At 66.8% G+C, this 17467-nt stretch overlaps 9 protein-coding genes across 9 annotated transcripts; 5 read left to right on the forward strand and 4 right to left on the reverse strand.

Moving 5' to 3' along the window:
- The first annotated feature begins 34 nt into the window (after window positions 1-34).
- MICPUCDRAFT_37507 (uncharacterized protein) lies at window positions 35-1347 on the forward strand. Its single transcript, XM_003059628.1, has 4 exons — window positions 35-152; window positions 373-644; window positions 791-982; window positions 1109-1347. Exons 1-4 carry the CDS (start codon window positions 107-109, stop codon window positions 1268-1270), a joined length of 672 nt encoding a protein of 223 aa, XP_003059674.1. The 5' UTR covers window positions 35-106; the 3' UTR covers window positions 1271-1347.
- Window positions 1348-1696: 349 nt separating this feature from the next.
- MICPUCDRAFT_59226 (uncharacterized protein) lies at window positions 1697-2337 on the forward strand (the record flags this gene model as incomplete). The annotated part of the gene is made up of 2 exons (XM_003059629.1): window positions 1697-1805; window positions 1970-2337. The coding sequence occupies 2 exons, from the start codon at window positions 1697-1699 to the stop codon at window positions 2335-2337; spliced, it is 477 nt and encodes a 158-aa protein (XP_003059675.1).
- Window positions 2338-2494: 157 nt separating this feature from the next.
- On the reverse strand, window positions 2495-3669 carry MICPUCDRAFT_40449 (uncharacterized protein; the record flags this gene model as incomplete). Its single annotated transcript, XM_003059925.1, has 3 exons — window positions 2495-2653; window positions 2909-3181; window positions 3421-3669. The coding sequence occupies 3 exons, from the start codon at window positions 3667-3669 to the stop codon at window positions 2495-2497; spliced, it is 681 nt and encodes a 226-aa protein (XP_003059971.1).
- A 531-nt stretch (window positions 3670-4200) lies between these two features.
- Window positions 4201-5952, forward strand: MICPUCDRAFT_34110 (Multidrug/Oligosaccharidyl-lipid/Polysaccharide flippase superfamily; the record flags this gene model as incomplete). Its single annotated transcript, XM_003059630.1, has 3 exons — window positions 4201-4933; window positions 5107-5315; window positions 5455-5952. 3 exons carry the CDS (start codon window positions 4201-4203, stop codon window positions 5830-5832), a joined length of 1320 nt encoding a protein of 439 aa, XP_003059676.1. The 3' UTR covers window positions 5833-5952.
- Window positions 5953-6057: 105 nt separating this feature from the next.
- On the reverse strand, window positions 6058-7256 carry MICPUCDRAFT_59229 (uncharacterized protein; the record flags this gene model as incomplete). Its single annotated transcript, XM_003059926.1, has 2 exons — window positions 6058-6912; window positions 7062-7256. The coding sequence occupies 2 exons, from the start codon at window positions 7254-7256 to the stop codon at window positions 6058-6060; spliced, it is 1050 nt and encodes a 349-aa protein (XP_003059972.1).
- A 314-nt stretch (window positions 7257-7570) lies between these two features.
- MICPUCDRAFT_27460 (uncharacterized protein) lies at window positions 7571-10871 on the forward strand. Its single transcript, XM_003059631.1, has 3 exons — window positions 7571-7623; window positions 7802-7882; window positions 8312-10871. Exons 1-3 carry the CDS (start codon window positions 7615-7617, stop codon window positions 10769-10771), a joined length of 2550 nt encoding a protein of 849 aa, XP_003059677.1. The 5' UTR covers window positions 7571-7614; the 3' UTR covers window positions 10772-10871.
- Window positions 10872-10971: 100 nt separating this feature from the next.
- MICPUCDRAFT_59231 (uncharacterized protein) lies at window positions 10972-11427 on the reverse strand (the record flags this gene model as incomplete). The annotated part of the gene is made up of 1 exon (XM_003059927.1): window positions 10972-11427. One exon carries the CDS (start codon window positions 11425-11427, stop codon window positions 10972-10974), a length of 456 nt encoding a protein of 151 aa, XP_003059973.1.
- A 424-nt stretch (window positions 11428-11851) lies between these two features.
- Window positions 11852-13571, reverse strand: MICPUCDRAFT_18732 (uncharacterized protein; the record flags this gene model as incomplete). The annotated part of the gene is made up of 2 exons (XM_003059928.1): window positions 11852-12628; window positions 13272-13571. 2 exons carry the CDS (start codon window positions 13569-13571, stop codon window positions 11852-11854), a joined length of 1077 nt encoding a protein of 358 aa, XP_003059974.1.
- A 431-nt stretch (window positions 13572-14002) lies between these two features.
- On the forward strand, window positions 14003-17462 carry MICPUCDRAFT_59233 (uncharacterized protein; the record flags this gene model as incomplete). The annotated part of the gene is made up of 2 exons (XM_003059632.1): window positions 14003-15196; window positions 15243-17462. 2 exons carry the CDS (start codon window positions 14003-14005, stop codon window positions 17460-17462), a joined length of 3414 nt encoding a protein of 1137 aa, XP_003059678.1.
- Window positions 17463-17467: the final 5 nt, after the last annotated feature.

Genomic DNA, 17467 nt, shown 5'->3' on the forward strand with positions numbered 1-17467 from the left:
AAGCGAGATCTCGATCGCGTCGCGTCACTCATTCGCGCGCGCGCCGCACGCCCTCACGACACCCGCGTCTTCACCGCGCTTACCCCCCGCCCGCGCCTCTCCGAACATGGCGCCAACGCTCAAGCTCGTGTACTTCGACGTCATGGCCCGAGGTGCGTCGCCGCGACCGCGCGTCCGCGACGTCGCGTCGCGTTCGAGCTGCATCTCTTCTTCCCAAACTTTTTCCACGAAAAAACCGTCTCGCGGGTTCGGAAGCCTTCCATCATCGATCGATCCACCGATTCATGCGGGTCGACTCCATCGCGCGCCGTCGGACGCGATCCCACGCCGCGCCGTCCTGACCTCCGCGCGACGAACGACGCCACGCCGCAGGCCTCCCTCTCGTGATGTGCCTCGAGCACGGCGGCCTGGAGTACGAGGCGAAAAACGTCCTGCGCGGCGATCTCGATTGGGCGGCGATGAAAGCATCGGACGACGCGCCGTTCGACCAGCTCCCCGTTCTCTTCGTGGACGGGAAGCCGATCGCGCAGACCGCGGCGTGCGCGCACGTCATCGGCAAGATCGCGGGCACGGACGGCGGCGACGACATCGCGGACTACGCCGTCTCCTCGATGCTGATCTCGGAGACGGAAGACATCTACAAGGTGCGCGAGTCTGTCTTATTCTTTTTTTTCTCTTCGACGACGGAGTAAGTTGACAACTTACTCGTAACGTACTATATAACTCGTCGCTCGCGTCCGTTATGCTGACCGAGCGCGCGCCGCATCGCCCCACGCCTCCGCCACCGCAGGATCTCGCCAAGGGCGCGGTGACGCAGTTCAAAGAGCTCGGCGACCGCGCGGAGGACAACAAGGCGATGTGGGCGGAGGCGTTTCCGAAACACTACGCGATGCTCGAGAAGCTCGTCGTCGCGGGCGGCGACGCGTTCACGTCCACGGGCGTCTCCGTCGGCGAGTTCTACCTCTGGTCCATCCTTCATCAGGCACGGGAATAGTACTGTACTGTAGTGGCGTCTCTTCCCGGTCGTCCGGTCGACTGAAAAAACGAAACGCATATCGACTGACCGTTATACTTCCTAATCGATCCCCCCCCCTCCTCTCCGCGGCAGGTCTCGCTCATGGCGGGCGAAGCCGGGAAGACGTCGCTCGACGCGTTTCCAAAGCTGAAGGCGTTTTACGACCGCGTCGCGTCGATGGAGAAGACCAAGGCGGTCCTCGAGGGGAAGACCGCGATGGGCCCGAGCCTGTGGGGGCAGTACTTCATCGAGTGAGCGCCCGTCTGGAGGAAGAGAGGAGAGGAGAGGCGCGTTCGTTGTTTACCATTTTTTGACACACCATTTTTTGACGCAACTGTCGCACTCGCGACTCGCCCCCGCTACCCGCCGCTCGCAGCGAGTCGTCCTCGCATGTTGCCAAAACGCGTGAAAGAAATCGGACCGGATCCCTCGACGGCAACACACCGCCGCGCGCATCTGCCGCCCGCAGACACGCCGATACGCTCGCACCGCGCGCTCGGGAAGAACCCGCGGCGACCGCGACGTCGTCGGGGGCGCGCGGAGACGCGCGAGAGGAACGTTCCACGGCGCGGCGTGGCCGCCTCTTCGGACGAATCGTAGCGAGCGAGCGAGAACGCAATTTTAACTTAATAGGAAGCGAGCGGGGACGCGCGACGCGACGGGAAGCGCGCGCGCGACGCGATGTACGAGCCGTGCGTCCTGAACAAAGAGCTCCGGTTCTCGTGCGACGTCTGCGGGGACCTCCCGATCGAGGGGAAGCGGTGGTGCTGCAACGTGTGCGAGGATTTCGGTGCGCGCGCGTCCGACCGACGGCGACGGCGACGGCCTCGCGCTCGCGCTCGCGCCGCCCCCACGTCTCCCGCCCCGACGCCCCGCCCGTCGTTCGCTCCGCGCGATCGCTCGCTCACCTCTCTCTCTCCCCTCCCTGTTCTTCTTCTTTCCTCTCTCCGCCAGACGTCTGCGATAGCTGTCACAGAGCGTCGCAATCGAAGCGCGACCGCGGCGGCGCCGCCGCCGGCGCCGACGACGTCGGCGCGCACTCGAGCGACCATCCGATGCAATCGTTCGACTCGGACGTCAGATACGAACCCGTCCACAGCGGCAACCTGAAAGACGTCATGGCGAACGCGATCGAGCGGTGGTTCATCGACACGCTTCGAAACGCGAAGAACGGGGACGTGAACCAGGCCGCGCTCCTCGCGGAGATGCTCGCGACCGGGTACGGGTGCAACAAGGACGCGGAGGAGGCGAGGTATTGGAAGCAGGTGGCGCGCAACGGCGGCGCGCGGAGGTTGGAGGGGGTGTACGACAGGTTGCCGTGACGGCGGGCGATTCGCGCGCGTGATGTAATTTATTTTGTTTAATGAGCGCGCGAGCGCGCTATGGTATGTATGCCGCCCTACAGCGCGCGCGTCGTCCCGTCCCGTCCCGTCCCGTTCGTCGTGTCCGCGCGCGACGCGCCCGCCGAAGCCGCTCGCGTCACGCGTCGTCGCCGTCGTCGCCGTCGGCGGCGGCGGCGTCGGTGGCGGCGGCCGGCGTCGCCGCCTTCTTCGTGAAAAACTCCGTCACCTGCCTCGCCCCCGAGGGCGCCTCCGGCGGCCCGCCGTCCTCGTCCCCGTCCTCCTTGTTCTCCTTGTCCTTCCTCCCTGAGGGGCGTTCCGCGCGAAGCGACGAATGTCGGGGTTGAGTTCAAAGGCGTCAGAAGCGGAGTTCAAAGGCAACATCGCGGTGTGTCGGGATCGAAAGCGAGGGACCCTGGGCGGAGAGAATCGCGCGCGGGCAAAAGTCCTCAAGGAACGGCGTGCAACGCGCGAACGCGGTCGTGCGGGGACCGGCGCGATCACAGAACGCGCCTGAGCCGGGCTCCTTCTCCGCGGGTTTAAACGCCCAGACGTGGTCGTGTAAAAACTCCAGCCGCGGCTTCCGCATCACGAACCCCTCCAGGTCGTCGTACTTGACCGTCTTCCGCTTCCCCGCTTTCATCCCGAGGAACGCGCCCTCCGTGAGCGACTCCAAGAAGAGCTCCGTGGCCTTGGAGACGACTTTCGCGGCGTCCACGGCCGCGGTCTTGACCTCTTTGTCGCACTTCATGATGCGCTTCACCCTCGCGAGCGGCAGGGTGACGATCTCTTCCTCGCCGTCCTCGTCGTCGCCGTCCTCGCCAGCCTGCGATCGATCGAGGACGAGGAGGGCGGCGCGCGTGGGGTGGTGGTTGGGTTGTTTAGTGGGGAGGAGGGAGGACGCGGCCGCGGCGCGCGTGGCGGTCGCCGCGATCGAGGTCGAACGATCGACCGACCCATCGCATCGATTCGATCGGCGCACAGCTGTGCGTCGTCGCGTTCAAAAGAAACGAACGAACGAGGGACGGGTTCGCGACGATCGATCGCGCGCTGTCTGTCGCTCACCTCCCCGCCCTCCGCGTCCGCCGCGCGCGTCGCCGCCGTCTCCGCGTTGATCGCGTCCGCTTTCTCCTTGTACGTCGCCTTCTGCGCGTCGCTCAGCGTCTTCCAACGCACGCCCACCGCCTTCGCGATCTCTCCCATCGTCGGCTTGACAGCCCCCGCGTCGACGAGCGCGCGCTTCACGTCCTCTCGCACCTCGTTCGCGTAGACGAGGTACGGCGCGATCTTCCCCTTCTGTTTACCGCCCGCCATCGTGTCGCGTCGCGATGGGTAGACAGACAGACGACGCCGCGTGTCGGCGCGCGCGCGACGATGCGACGACGGCGGGGCTGGCGGGCGCCGAGGAGTTTTACGTTTATACGTGCTCGTGGTCGCTTTCAAAAAACCGCTTTCGCGGACTCAATTTTCACCCACCCCTCGGTTTCAAAGTTTGACCGCGATGCCTTTCGACTGACCGACGAAGCGGTCGGCCGCCCTCAGCCGCGAAAACAGAGCCACGTCGTCCACCACTGCGGCGTTACTTTCGTAGGCGCCGGGCGGAGGGCGAGGATGGCGACGTCGGAGCCTCCGCCGCCGCCGCCGCCGCCGCCGCCCTCCACGACGCCGCAGCGATGGAAGCGCGAGCTGCGCGTGATGCTCCGCATCGCGCTGCCGATCGTCGCCACGAACCTCCTCGGCGTGACGATGACGCTCGTGGACTTCGCCATGGTGGGCCGCCTCGGCAAGGAAGAACTCGGCGGCGCGGCTCTCGGGAACACCGTGTTCTACCTCCTCCACTTCCCCATGCTCGGCCTGCTCACCGCGCTGGACACGCTCCTCGCCGCGGCTTTCGGCGCGGGAAACTTCGAGGCGTACGGCGCGTGGACGCAGACCGCGAGCGCGGTGGTGTCCGCGCTGTCGATTCCCGTCAGCGTCTTCCTCGGCGTCGCGACGACGCCGCTGCTGCTCGCCATCGGCCAAGACGCGACGCTGTCGAAGCTCGCGGGGCGGTACTGCGCGCACCTAACGTGGGGACTCCTGCCGTACTACCTCTTCATCGTCGCGATGAAGTTCATGCAGACGCAGCGCGTGTTGGCGCCGCCGGTGTGGATAGCGGTGATCGCCAACGTCGTCAACGTCGGACTCAACTACGCGCTCATCTACGCCGCGGACTTGGGGTTCGACGGCGCGCCGATCGCGACGAGCGCGTCGCGGTGGTTTCAGTTCATCGCCGGGATGACGTACTTGCTGTCGCGGCCCGCGAGCACGGCGAAGACGCGGCCGAGGTCGTTCATCGGATGGCGGCGGCTGCGGAGAAGCGTCGTCGCGTTCGCGTCGCTCGCGGGGCCGGGACTCGCGATGCTCATGATCGAGGCGTGGACGTTCGAGATCACGACCATCATGGCGGGGTACCTGGGCACCGTCGCCCTGGACGCGCACCTCACGATGCTGCAGCTCGCGACGTTTTCGTTCCTGTCGCTGCCGTTCGCGGTGGCGGCGGCGGCGACGATTCGAATCGGCGCCGCGCTCGGGGGCGGTGCGTTCTACGTCACACTGGTCCCCATACGACCGCGTTGGCGTGGTGAACGCCGATCCTTGAGGACCTTTCCCGGCGCGTCTCTCCACCCAGGGTCCCTCGCTTTCAATCCCCGTCCTCGACGCCTTTCAACGCCAACTGACGCCTTTGAACTCCACCCCGACGTTCGCTAGGCGACGCGGCGGCGGCGAAAGACGCCGCGGCGATCACCTTCGCGGTGTCCTTGGGGTTCATGGCCATCTGCGGCGTGATCTTCGCCGCGTGCGCGGATTACTTGGGGTATCTGTTCACGGACGACGAGGAGGTGGTGAGAGCGGTGGCGGAGATCGCTTACATCGCCGCGTTGTTCCAGCTCGCGGACGGCGGCCAGGCGCGTCAACGCGTCCGTCCTTCTCGGCCAATCATTCTCGTCCACGCGTCCGTCCCCCTCGGCCAATCATTTTCGTCCACGCGTCCCCCTCGGCCAATCATTTTTCTTTCTGACCGACCGCGGGGCACTCTTTGTACGCGCATACGCTCAGGGCGCCGCCGGCGGCGTCTTTCGCGGGATGGGCAAGCAGCTCACGGTGATGAAGCGGAATCTTCTGGGGTTCTGGGTCTTGGGCCTTCCCGCCGGCGGGCTGCTGTGCTTCGTCGCGGGGATGAGACTCCCCGGGCTGTGGTGGGGGCTGACCGTCGGGCTGAGCGTCACGACCGCGATCAGCGTGGCGCACCTCTCGATGATCGATTGGGAGCTCGAGAGAGACCTCGCGATCGAACGCGGGTTGAAAAACGGGAGCCGGGACGGCGACGGCGACGCCGACGGCGGCGACGACGCGGACGACGACAACGTCGTCGCGGAGGCGGCGTGCGTCCGCGGCGAGCGCGAGAACGGCGGCAAGTACGACAACGTAGTGTGATCGGAGCACGGAAGTACGTACAGTACAGTAGCATCGCATCGCGTCGATGATAGGGCTACTAGGGCTACTAGGGATACGTAGGCGGAAGGACAACTTCTTTACTTGACGACGCGTTCTTCGGACGGAATCGTTTTCGCTCCGCCCGCGCGTCCTCCTCCTCCCTCCCTCCCTCCCTCCCTCCCTCCGCCGCGCCGCCGCCGCCGCCGCCGCCCTCTCTCTCTCTCTTCACTTGCTCTTGAGCGCGTCGATCCCGGTCTGGTCGTGGAACGGCGTCGCGCCCTGCTGCGTCGCGACGAACGCGCCGACGCGACACGCCCGCTCCAAAGCCTCCGCGGCGCCCGCCCCCGACAGCAACCGATCGAGCAACGTCGCGAGGAAAGAATCCCCCGCGCCGACGGTGTCCACGGGCGTGACCTCGAACCCGGGGTGCTGGACGAAGCCCTCGGTCTTAGAGACGATCGCCGCGCCGTCGCCGCCGCGCGTGACGCACAGCATCTCGCACCCGAGCTTCGCGTGCACCTTCTCGGCCAAATCCGACGCATCCGAGGACTCCGACGACTCGATCCCCAACCAGCCCGCCATCTCCGGCAGCTCCTCGTCGTTGAGCTTCAGAAGCCAGCACCCCGTCGCGTGCTCGACGCACAGCTCCGGGTCGATGAACGGCTTCCGGAGGTTGACGTCGAAGACGCGTCTCGACGCCGCCGCCGCCGCCGCCTTTATCGCCTCGCGCGACCGCGCGTCTCTCTGCGCCAAAGATCCGTACACGACGACGTTGCCGCTCGCGGCCGCCACGAGGTCGTCGCTCGCGGTCATCGCGTCCCACGCGGAGGGCTGAACGATGTCGTACGACGGCATCGCGCCTTTCATCGTGACGACGACGAACCCGGTCGCGACGCCGCCGTCGTCCACTTGGATGGAAGACGTGTCGAGCCCGCGCGAAGTCAGGCGACGCAATACCTCGCGCCCGAGCTCGTCGTCGCCGACGCGCGAGACGATCGTCGCGGGGCGGCCGAGCTCGTTGAGATGGCACGCCACGTTCGCGGGGGCGCCGCCGAGGAACAGGCCCGCGGGGAGGGAGTCCTGGGGAAGGATGATATGATATGATGATGGGGCGGGGGAAGGGTGAGTCAGATCGGATCGCGGATCCCTGGACGAGACGACGACGACGACGCGACGAATGCGACCGACGAACGCGACGAACGCGACGACGACGGCGGCGGGCGACGCACCCAGAGCGCTTCTCCGATGACGGTCACGCGCTCCTCCGCGGCGGCGGCGACGCGCGCGGCGCGCGCGCGCGAGCGGACCGCGACGCGAGAGGACGACCGAAAGGTCGCGGACGCGCGAGGGCGCGCGCGCGAGTCGACGCCGACGCCGACGCCGACGCGCGCGAACGACGCCGCCGCGGCGACAGCGCACGCCATCGTCGCGTTCTGTTATCCGCGGAGTGTGATGAAGCGCGCGTCGATGGACGGACGACGCGGGCGGGCGGGGCGCTGCCGGTGATGGATGTCACCGCGGGGGGGAAAAGGTAGAAAAGAAGTCTCGACAATTTCCGCGTTGATCGCATCTCACCCTCACTTCCGCGTTTTCAAACCACGCCGCGCTCTCATTTCACCCACTTGACCCTTTCCATCCGATCAACGCCTCGTCAGATAGTCCTGTCAGAAATCCACACCGGTTCGGGGAGAGACAGGAATAAAGACGGCTCGAGGGCTTGCCACTCGCCCTCTTTGCAATTGCACGCGGCGAGCGCCCAGTGACAATTGAAATCTCGCAACCATGGTGAAGGTGCGTCCTCCGATACGTCCTCCACGTCGTCGTCGCGCGCGCGGCGACCGCGGGACGTCGCGTATCCCCCGGCGACGCGGACGCCGACCCCGCGCCCGCGCATCGGTTTTTTTCCCGTCCCGTCCTAACCGCCCTCGCTGACGCCGTCGCATTCGTCCTCCGCCTCGTCTCCTCGCAGTTCTCCATCGATGAGCTCCGTCGCCAGATGGACAAGCAGCACAACATCCGTAACATGTCCGTCATCGCGCACGTCGATCACGTGAGTGCGCCCGCGCCCGCTCCCCCCTCGAGCTCGCGGCCGGGGAAATTTGTTCACAATCGCGGCGGCAGGGTTCCGGTCTCGCGTCGGCGTCTCGGAGGCGGCGTGAGATTCGCGCGCCGCGCGATCGCTCGCTCGATCTCGCGTCGCGCGTCGCGATCCGCGCGGACTTGCCCTCTCGCGCGCGATCGCGCGCGCGCCCGTCATCGCGGGACGGCGCTCGAACCGCGCGCGCGATCGCGCGCGCCCGCGCGGCGCGGCAGCGCGCGCGCCCCGCGACGCGAGCGCGCGCTCGCCCCCCCCTTTTTTCGCGTCAGCGTCAGGTCGCCCGACCGCGCGGATAAAACAAAAAAACCTCGCCCTCGCCTCGAGCGCCTCCCGCTGACCGTCCTCCCTCCTCGTCATCCGCTCTTCCTCCTCGCATCGCAGGGCAAATCCACGCTGACGGACTCCCTCGTCGCCGCCGCGGGCATCATCGCCGCGGAGAACGCGGGCGACGCCCGCCTCACGGACACGCGTCAAGACGAGCAAGATCGCTGCATCACCATCAAGTCCACCGGCATCTCGCTCTTCTACAAGATGGACGAGGAGTCCCTCGCGCTCATCCCGAAGCACGTCCCGCGCGAGCCGGACTGCAACGACTACCTCATCAACCTCATCGACAGCCCCGGGCACGTCGACTTCTCCTCGGAGGTCACCGCGGCGCTTCGAATCACCGACGGCGCGCTCGTCGTCGTCGACTGCGTCGAGGGCGTCTGCGTGCAGACGGAGACGGTGCTTCGTCAAGCGCTCGGCGAGCGCATCAAGCCGGTCATGACGGTGAACAAGCTCGACCGATGCTTCCTCGAGCTCATGCTCGACGGCGAAGAGGCGTACCAGAACTTTTGCCGCGTCATCGAAAACGCAAACGTCCTCATGGCGACGTACACGGATGACGCGCTCGGCGACTGCCAAGTCGCGCCGGAGAAGGGCACCGTGTCCTTCTCCGCGGGGCTTCACAACTGGGCCTTCACGCTCACGGTCTTCGCGAAGATGTACGCCGCCAAGTTTGGCGTCGAGTTTGATAAGATGATGGAGAAGCTCTGGGGCGACAACTTTTTCGATCCCAAGACGAAGAAATGGACCAAGAAGCACACGGGCGAGAAGACGTGCATGCGCGCCTTTGTTCAGTTCATCTACGAGCCGATCCGTCGCGTCATCGACGCGGCGATGAACGACAACAAGGAGAAGCTCTGGCCGATGCTCGAGAAGCTCAAGGTGAAGGAGAAGCTCAAGCCGGCGGATTTCGACCTCCTCGGCAAGCCGCTGATGAAGCGCATCATGCAGACGTGGCTCCCCGCCGACGTCGCGCTCCTCGAGATGATCATCTTCCACCTGCCGTCCCCGGCGACGGCGCAGAAGTACCGCGCGGACACGCTGTACGAGGGTCCCCTGGACGACAAGTACGCGGAGTCCATTCGCAACTGCGACAGCAGCGGGCCGCTCATGCTGTACGTCTCGAAGATGATTCCCACCGCAGACAAAGGACGCTTCCTCGCCTTCGGCAGAGTCTTCTCCGGTAAGGTCAAGACGGGCATGAAGGTGCGCATCCTCGGCCCCAACTACGTTCCGGGCGAGAAGAAGGACCTGTACGTCAAGTCCATCCAGCGCACGGTGCTCTGCATGGGCCGTCGCCAGGACGCGGTCGAGGACGTTCCCGCGGGCAACACGGTGGCGATGGTCGGCCTCGATCAGTTCATCTCCAAGAACGCGACCATCACGGGCGAACAAGAGGTCGAGGCGCACCCGCTCAAGGCGATGAAGTTCTCCGTCTCCCCCGTCGTTCGCGTCGCGGTCGAGTGCAAGAACTCGCAGGATTTGCCCAAGCTCGTGGAGGGTCTCAAGCGCCTGTCCAAGTCGGACCCGATGGTGCTCTGCCAGATCGAAGAGACGGGGGAACACATCGTCGCCGGCGCGGGCGAGCTCCACCTCGAGATTTGCCTCAAGGATCTCCAGGAGGACTTCATGGGCGGCGCGGAGATTCGCATCTCCGACCCGGTCGTGTCTTTCCGCGAGTCCGTGAACAACACGTCCGACCACATCTGCATGTCCAAGTCCCCGAACAAGCACAACCGTCTGTACTTCCAGGCGACGTGCATGGAGGAGGGCCTCGCCGAGGCTATCGACGACGGAGACGTCACCCCTCGCGACGAACCGAAAGCCCGCGGCCGTTTCCTCGCCGAGAAGTTCGGCTGGGACAAGGACCTCAGCAAGAAGATCTGGTGCTTCGGCCCGGACACGACCGGCCCGAACCTCATCGTCGACATGTGCAAGGGTGTCCAGTACCTCAACGAGATCAAGGACTCGTGCGTCGCCGCGTTTCAGTGGGCGACCAAGGAGGGCCCCATCGCGGAGGAGAACATGCGCGGGATCAAGTTTGAGGTTCACGACGTCGTGCTTCACACGGATGCGATTCACAGAGGTGGCGGGCAGATCATCCCGACGTGCCGCCGCGTGTTGTACGCGTCCATGATGACGGCGGAGCCGAAGCTTCTGGAGCCGGTGTACCTCGTGGAGATTCAAGCGCCGGAGGGGGCGCTCGGCGGCATCTACTCCACCATCACGCAGAAGCGCGGGATGGTCATCGAAGAGATGCAGCGCCCGGGGACGCCGATTTACAACATCAAGGCGTACCTCCCCGTCATGGAGTCGTTCGGGTTCACCGGGACGCTTCGCGCGGCCACCTCTGGTCAGGCGTTTCCGCAGTGCGTGTTCGATCACTGGGACATGCTCGGGTCCGATCCTTACGACACCAACTCGCAAGCTGGGAAGCTCGTGCTGGACATTCGCAAACGGAAGGGCATCAAGGAGTTCATCCCCGCGCTCAGCGAGTACGAGGACAAGCTCTAAGGGTGAGGACGAGGAGGATGGCGAGGAGGAAGGCGGTGTGTTGTGTACTGACTGCGTCAGAAAACTAAAAAACTTTGTGAATATCAGATACATCGAATCGAAAAACATTTCTCGCCGCGTCGTCCGACGTCGCCGCGCCGCGCGCGGTCTCGACGCCCCCCCTTCCCCTTCTCGCGCGCGGTCCTTTCGGGACCCGTGTCTCATAGCGCGGCTCGATTTCTCCTCGCGCGCTCGCGTTTGAGGTCTCTTCGTAACGCCGCGATCGTGGACGTTAATCGGAGGATCCAATCGTCTCGCTCGGCGAGGACGCTTCGCATTTCTCGTCGGTACTCGTCGTCCTCGTCCTCGTCGTCCTCCTCCTCGTCGTCCTCCTCCTCCTTCCCCTTCGCGCGCCGCCGCCGCGGCGCCGCCGGCGCCGCCGCGCGCGCGAGCATCGTCGCTCTCCTCGTCGCGGCGACCGCGGCGTCGAGCGTCGCGGCGCCGCCGACGCGACGGACGAGCGACGCGAACGCCGCGAGCCAAAACGCGACCCACGCGCTCGCGGCTCGAAACGCCGGGCGCGCGAGCGCGGACGCGAGCGGCGTCGCGCGGTCCACCCCGGACGCGCACGCGCGCAGCGCTTTGGACGTCGCGGAGAGCGTGCGCTCGGGCGTCATGCGCGCGTCGAATGCGCGCGGGAGCGCGCTGAAGGAAGCGACGCGACGGACGCGAGAAGGTCCCGTCGTCTCGGACGTCTGCCAAGTCGAGAGGTGCTTGGAAGACGAAAAGTCACCGGCGATTATCGATAGTCGAGGCACAGGAGTCTGCGTACCACCGTAAGTTGTTCGTACGTACGTGTACGGTCACAATTCGTGCGAGCTATGATACGTGAGCCCTTGGGCAAAGTCCTTAAGGAACGGCGTTCACCATGCGAACGCGGTCGTATGGGGACCAGTGCGAAGAATGAACGAAAAAATAGAAGACGACGGACGAGCCCGGGAGGAGCCCCCCTTCCGCCCTCCGACCCTCCGACCCTCGGACCCTCGGACCATCCGTCGCGTCGTCGTCGCCGCCGCCGTGCGTCCGTCCGTCCGTCCGTCGTCACAACTCCCCGTGCGGAATCCACGGGACGTGATGCCTCCCCCCTAACCACCCGTTGTCCAGATAAAACGTCCGCAGCAACGTCGCGTCCGCGTCGCACCGGTGATGGTCCCTCCACGCGATCAACACGAGCGCGGCTCTGTAGTGCACGTACGCGCCGGCGACGACGAGCACGTGAAACAAATTATGCGAACACAGCGTCCCTCCCCAGACGTCGAATCGTCCGGGGTTCCACCTCTCCGGCACCGCGCGCGCGTATATGAACGCGCCGCCGAGGTAGCACATCCCCATCAATATCTCCAGCCAGAACGTGACGACCATCGGCGTCGGGACGATTCGCCACGTGAACAACGTCTGGTGCAGAAGCGGGAAGATCCCGAACGCGCCTAAACCGCTGAAGAGCACCGCGCGAAACGGCGTATACTTCGGCGCCTGGAACCTCTCCAACAGCATCACGGACAGGACGACAAACCCGAAAAGGGAAATCCCGACGAGGTAAAACGTCCGCAACGCGGGGACGCACATGAAGGAGTAATACACCACGGGGTAAAACGACGCCATGATGAGCGTCACGATCCCGACGTAATCGATCCGCCACACGATGCTCGACACCTGCGCGCTGACGCACGCCAGCGTGTGACAAATCCCCGAAAACGACAGACATAGGCACGCGCCCGCCAAGAACACGTACATCGGCCACCGCGGCGCGGGCTCGTAGTGCAACAGGACAGCCTCCTCCGACGACGCCGCGTCCAGCGTAGACGCGAGCGATGCGATCTGCGTCTCGAGCCTCGACGCGAGCTCCCTCGTTTTCGCCTCGATCACGTGCGCTGAATTCGCGAGGACGCTCTTCGCCTCTTCGAGCCTCGCGCGCAACGCGTCGCTCGTCTCGCTCGCGAGAAGCTCGCGCGCGGTCGGTCTCCCGCCCGCGTCGGGACCCGTCGTCTGCGGCGCCGGCGGCGCGTGGAGGTGCGCGCGGAGCGTCGACGCGACGTCGCGCAGCGCGTTCGCGGCGCCGTCGAGGTGAAGGAAGGACACGTGCCTGTGGACGCGCGCGCCGCCGCTTTCGCTTTCGCTTTCGCCGCCGTCGTCGCCGTCGCCGCCGTCGTCGCGATCGTAACCCCAATCCCCCGCGACGCAGTGGTCCGCGCCGGGGACGCACAGGTCGTTCGCGGCGAACAACTCGCTCGCGACGTCCGCGAGCGTCGCGTGCGATGCCTGAGGGCGGCGTCGAAGAGGACGGGGAGGGTGAGCGAGCGAGCGGCGAGCGAGCGGCGAGGAACGAGCGGCGCGAGCGACGCGGCCGCGAAAGAAAAAAAGCCGAGTGCGCCTTCGAGTGCGCCTTCGAACGTGACGAAACCCTCGCGGACGCTCGGGACGCTCGATGCGCGACGCCGCGACGACGTGCGCGCACCTCGACGGTCGCCCTGAGCGCTTCCCCCCCCGCGCCGTCCCACGACTCCCCCTCCTCGCCCATGATCCACGACGCCGGCAGCGCGGGCGCGTGCGCGTTCCCCCAACCCGTCGCCATCGACGTCGTCAGCAGCGCGAAGACGGTCAGCCCGAGGAGATGGCTCCAGATGTTCGCCGTCTCGTTGTGCCACATGAGCACGCTTCGAATCGCGCCTCGGAACCCGCCGGTGACGCGGTAGCCGTTCTCGACGTACGGGTTGTGCACCGCCCACGCCGGCGCCTCCGCGCGCGTGCACAGGCGGCACATCCAGCCGCACGGGTTGAACGGAGGCGCGGCGGACGCCGAGCCGTCGGAGCTCTTCGTGGTGCTCTTCGCGCGGCGCGGAGGGCGATCTTTGGGAAGCACGAACGGGCCCATCGGCGGCGGCGACGCCGCGCCGGGGTCTTTCGCGCCGCCTCCGTCGCGGCGCATCGCGCTCTGTGCGGTCGCCCCCGGACGGATCGCGGCCGAGCGCGCGCGACGAGACACTGCGCGGCGGCGACGACGGGAACGAAAGTTGCGGCTCGGAATATTCGCTGCGGGGCGTGTGTTGCACACGTGGTGGCAAGGCCCTACTGTATGACTTTTTAGTTTGAGTGATAAAAAATACGTATCATACTGCACGTACGCCGCGAGAACTTCCGAGAACGAAGTGCCGACCTTCGTTCTCGGAACCGCCAAGGCTGCGCGCAGTGGCCATGGCGCCGCGGACGGGCCGTCCCCGGAGCGCCTCGACGGCGCGGCCGCGGTCGTCGAGCCGTGGTGACGCGCGCGGCGACGGACGCGCGCGATCGTCGACGCGGCGGTCCGTCGCGCGCGCCGACGCGCGCGCGGACGACGACGACGCGAGATTTCCGCCAGTAGCCACGACGCGAGATTCGCATCATTCGTCCCCCTCGTCGTCCGCGCGTCGCGTCGACGACCGCGACGCCGTCGACGCGCACGTCCAGGAGATGCGCGACGTCCTGCGCGCGCTGCGACGCCGCGACGAGCTCGTGGACGCGGCGAGGCGCGCGCACGACGCGGCATGGGACGAGAAGCACGCGCGGTTCCGCGAGCGATGCGCGGACGTTCAGGCGACGCTCCGCGCGAGGCACGCGGACGCGATAGACCGACTCCGCGAGCGCTTGGAGGACGACTCGCGGGTCTCCGCGCCGAGCGAGTGGAGCCCGCAGCTGGAGGAGATGCGCCGGTCGCAGAGGGCGCTCGTGAAGAAGAAGCGCTTCGGCGAGGCGCTCGACCTGGTGAAGCGGCTCGAGGAGCTCGAGGAGCGCGAGATTAAAAAACATCGCGAGCGCGTCCGAGAGGCGAATAAGGCGACGCTCGAGGAGATGTTCGCCGCGCACGCGAAGGAGCGGGCGGTGTGTTTGAAGGAGATCGCCGCGGAGGAGGAGCGGTTTCGGAGCGTCCGACTCAGGGCGACGCGCGCGCACGAGAAGGAGACGCGGAGGAAGGATTACGTCGCGATTTTGGAGAAGGCTGACGCGGCTGCGGCGGACGCGGCGGCGGCGGCGGCGACGAGTATGAAACGGTCGACGCGGCCGCGTTATCGACGAAGCGCGGGGCGGATGACTTCGGAGGATAGCTTCGACGAGGAGGAAGAGGAGGAAGAGGAGGACAGTCCGCGGTTCCCGTCCCCGGGGGAGAAAGTCCTTAAGGAACGGCGTTCACCACGCGAACGGGGTCGTATGGGGACCATTGTCGCGCGCACCGTCCGCCCGTTCCCGAGCAGTCGACTCGCGTCGACGAGGGCGAGCGGCTCGCCGTACGACCTCGTCGAGCAGCGCGGCACGCCGGCGAGCGCATCGCGCGGGGGGGGCTGGTCCTCCCCGACCTCGACCTCGACCGCGACGGCGACGGCGACCGCGGCGACGAAACGCGGCGACGCGGAGGTGCTGACGCTCACGTACGGGGGGGGGGGCGGCGGCGGCGGCGGAGGCGGCGGCGGAGGCGGCGGAAAAAGAGTCGGACGCGCCGCGGACGACGCGGCCGCCGCCGCCGCGGTCGCATCGTGGCGAGCGCGACGGGGAGTGCCCCGCGAGCGCGCGGGCGCATCCTACTGCTGCGAGTATGGATGAAGCGGAAACGTTCCACGCCGGGCCGTTTCGTTTGGACGGCGTGTACCCGAGCGAGCAAGCCGCCGCGCTCGCGAGCATCTGGCGGGTCCAGTCCGCGACGCTCGCGCCGCCGCCGCCGCCGCCGACGCCGCCGGCGGAAGGCCCGAGCGGCGCGGAAGCGCAGGCCGCGGCGGACAGCCTCACCGCGGCGGCGATGCGAATGACAGGGGCGGCCGCCGTCGTCGTAAAGAAGGACGAGAACGACGCGAGGGACGCTCCGAGATTCGCGAAGCGCCAGTCCTTGACGCAAAAGCGACGAGAGCTCGAGACGCTGAAAAAGCTGGAGGATGACGACGACGACGACATCGACGACCTCGACGATATCGACTTGGTCGCCGCGGCGACGCCGAAGCGGCTTTTAGAACGGTGCGCGAACGTCGTCGCCATCGCGGCACCGGGACCGGGACCGGGACCGGCGGCGGCGGCGAACTCCGACGCGATCGGGGGGGGAAGAGGAAACGTCGGACCGCGCCTCGATCTCTCGCGCGTCGAGCGGGTGTCCCAACCTTTAGGTCTCGCGCGCGGCGTCGCGCGGGACGTCGTCCCCGACGGCGTCGGCGACCCGGGACGCGACAAGCCGGAAGCGGTGAAGGGCGCGGCGATTCTTCGACGGATACTCGGACCCGAGGACGGGTATCGGAGCGTACGCCGCGGCGCCGCGGCGGCGGGCGGCGGGTCCAATTTGGGCGCGTTGGGTCGCGTGGAGACCGGCGACGATTCGCATTCACATTCTAACGGCGGCGACGACGATTCGCGTTCCAGTTCTTCGTTCCAATTCGCGAGCGTCCTGGGCGTCGATCCGCGAAGGACGCGGACGCTGGAGGAATTAGCGCCGAGCCCGCGGCCGCCTGCGCCGCCCGTCGCCGCGACGGTCGAACGCGGGAGCTCGCGGCTGGCGTCGCTGCACTCGTCCCTCGCGTCGGAGACCGCGGCGGCGGCGGCGGCGATCGAAGAGGACGTCGCGGACGTCGACGGCGACGCGTTGAACGCGCGATTGTTCGATGAGACGGCGGCGGCGGCGGCGGCGGCGGCGGCGGCGCGCCGAGAACCCGAGCTGTCGTTGAGACCCGTCGTTAACGTCGCGGGACTCAGCGGCGCGTATCTGAAAGCCGCGAAGGAGGACTCCGCGACGTACTCGCGTTCGATATCTCTCGGCGTTGACCCGCCGCTGGCGAAGGACTCCGCGATGCGCGCGGTGGTGGACGATAACGGTCGCGCTGCGGCGGTTTCAACGGCGCAGGCGGCTGCGGCGTTGGCGGCGTGCAAGTACGGCGCGCGGTCGACGGCGGCGCCGGCGACGTCGACGTACGGCGCGTACGTGGACCAATGGAAACCCTCGACCGTCGAATCTACCGAATCTGCGGGTACTGTTTTTGCTGACGTGTCCTCTTCACAGCCACTCGTCGTCGCGAGGCCGTCGGTCGTGGCCGCGTCGAACCGCGTCCCGATGCCGTTGGGCGAGGGCGTCGACGTCCTGTCCGGCCTCCCGACCTCGGAATTTCTCAAAGCCGCGAAGTTGGCGCGAAAAGCCGCGAAGCTCAAGCTCAACGGCGGGATCAAATCCGACCCGTTCGCGGACGAGAACGACGACGACGACGACGCGAGCGTGTACGGCAGCAGCGCCCACGGCGGCTCGCCGGGCGGCAGCTCGACGATGTCGAGCGTCGCGGACGCGGCGGCTGAAAAAAAGCCTCTCGCGCCGGTGGAGGAGAAGGAATACCCCGCCTTCATCAAAGCCGCGCGGCGAGGCGAATACGCGAAAGTGAAGAAGTACTTCAAGCGCGGAATCGACGCGAACGTCGTGGACACGTTTGGGAACACCGCGCTCATCGTCGCGTGCCAAAACGGCCACGGACGGATCGTTAAAATGGCAGAGCGATACGGCGGAAACGTCAACGCCAAAAATAACAAGGGTAACACCGCGTTGCATTTCACAGTGCAGTTCGGGTTCAACGCGCTCGGGGACTTCCTCGTCGAGAAGGGCGCGGACAAGGACGCGAAGAACGCCGCGGGTTTAACGCCGTACGAAGGCATCGGGTGATTCGC

This window comes from Micromonas pusilla (genome assembly GCF_000151265.4).
Source record: "Micromonas pusilla CCMP1545 genomic scaffold MICPUCscaffold_7, whole genome shotgun sequence".
Classification (NCBI taxonomy): domain Eukaryota; kingdom Viridiplantae; phylum Chlorophyta; class Mamiellophyceae; order Mamiellales; family Mamiellaceae; genus Micromonas; species Micromonas pusilla.

Bases quoted from the DNA above. Each gene is read 5' to 3' on its own strand.
- MICPUCDRAFT_37507 (XM_003059628.1), top strand. From the start codon at position 107: ATGGCGCCAACGCTCAAGCTCGTGTACTTCGACGTCATGGCCCGAG. The intron at 645-790 runs GTGCGCGAGTCT...CCGCCACCGCAG, and splicing joins AGACGGAAGACATCTACAAG to GATCTCGCCAAGGGCGCGGT. The intron at 983-1,108 runs GCACGGGAATAG...TCTCCGCGGCAG, and splicing joins TCTGGTCCATCCTTCATCAG to GTCTCGCTCATGGCGGGCGA.
- MICPUCDRAFT_27460 (XM_003059631.1), top strand. The intron at 7,883-8,311 runs GTGAGTGCGCCC...CTCGCATCGCAG, and splicing joins TCATCGCGCACGTCGATCAC to GGCAAATCCACGCTGACGGA.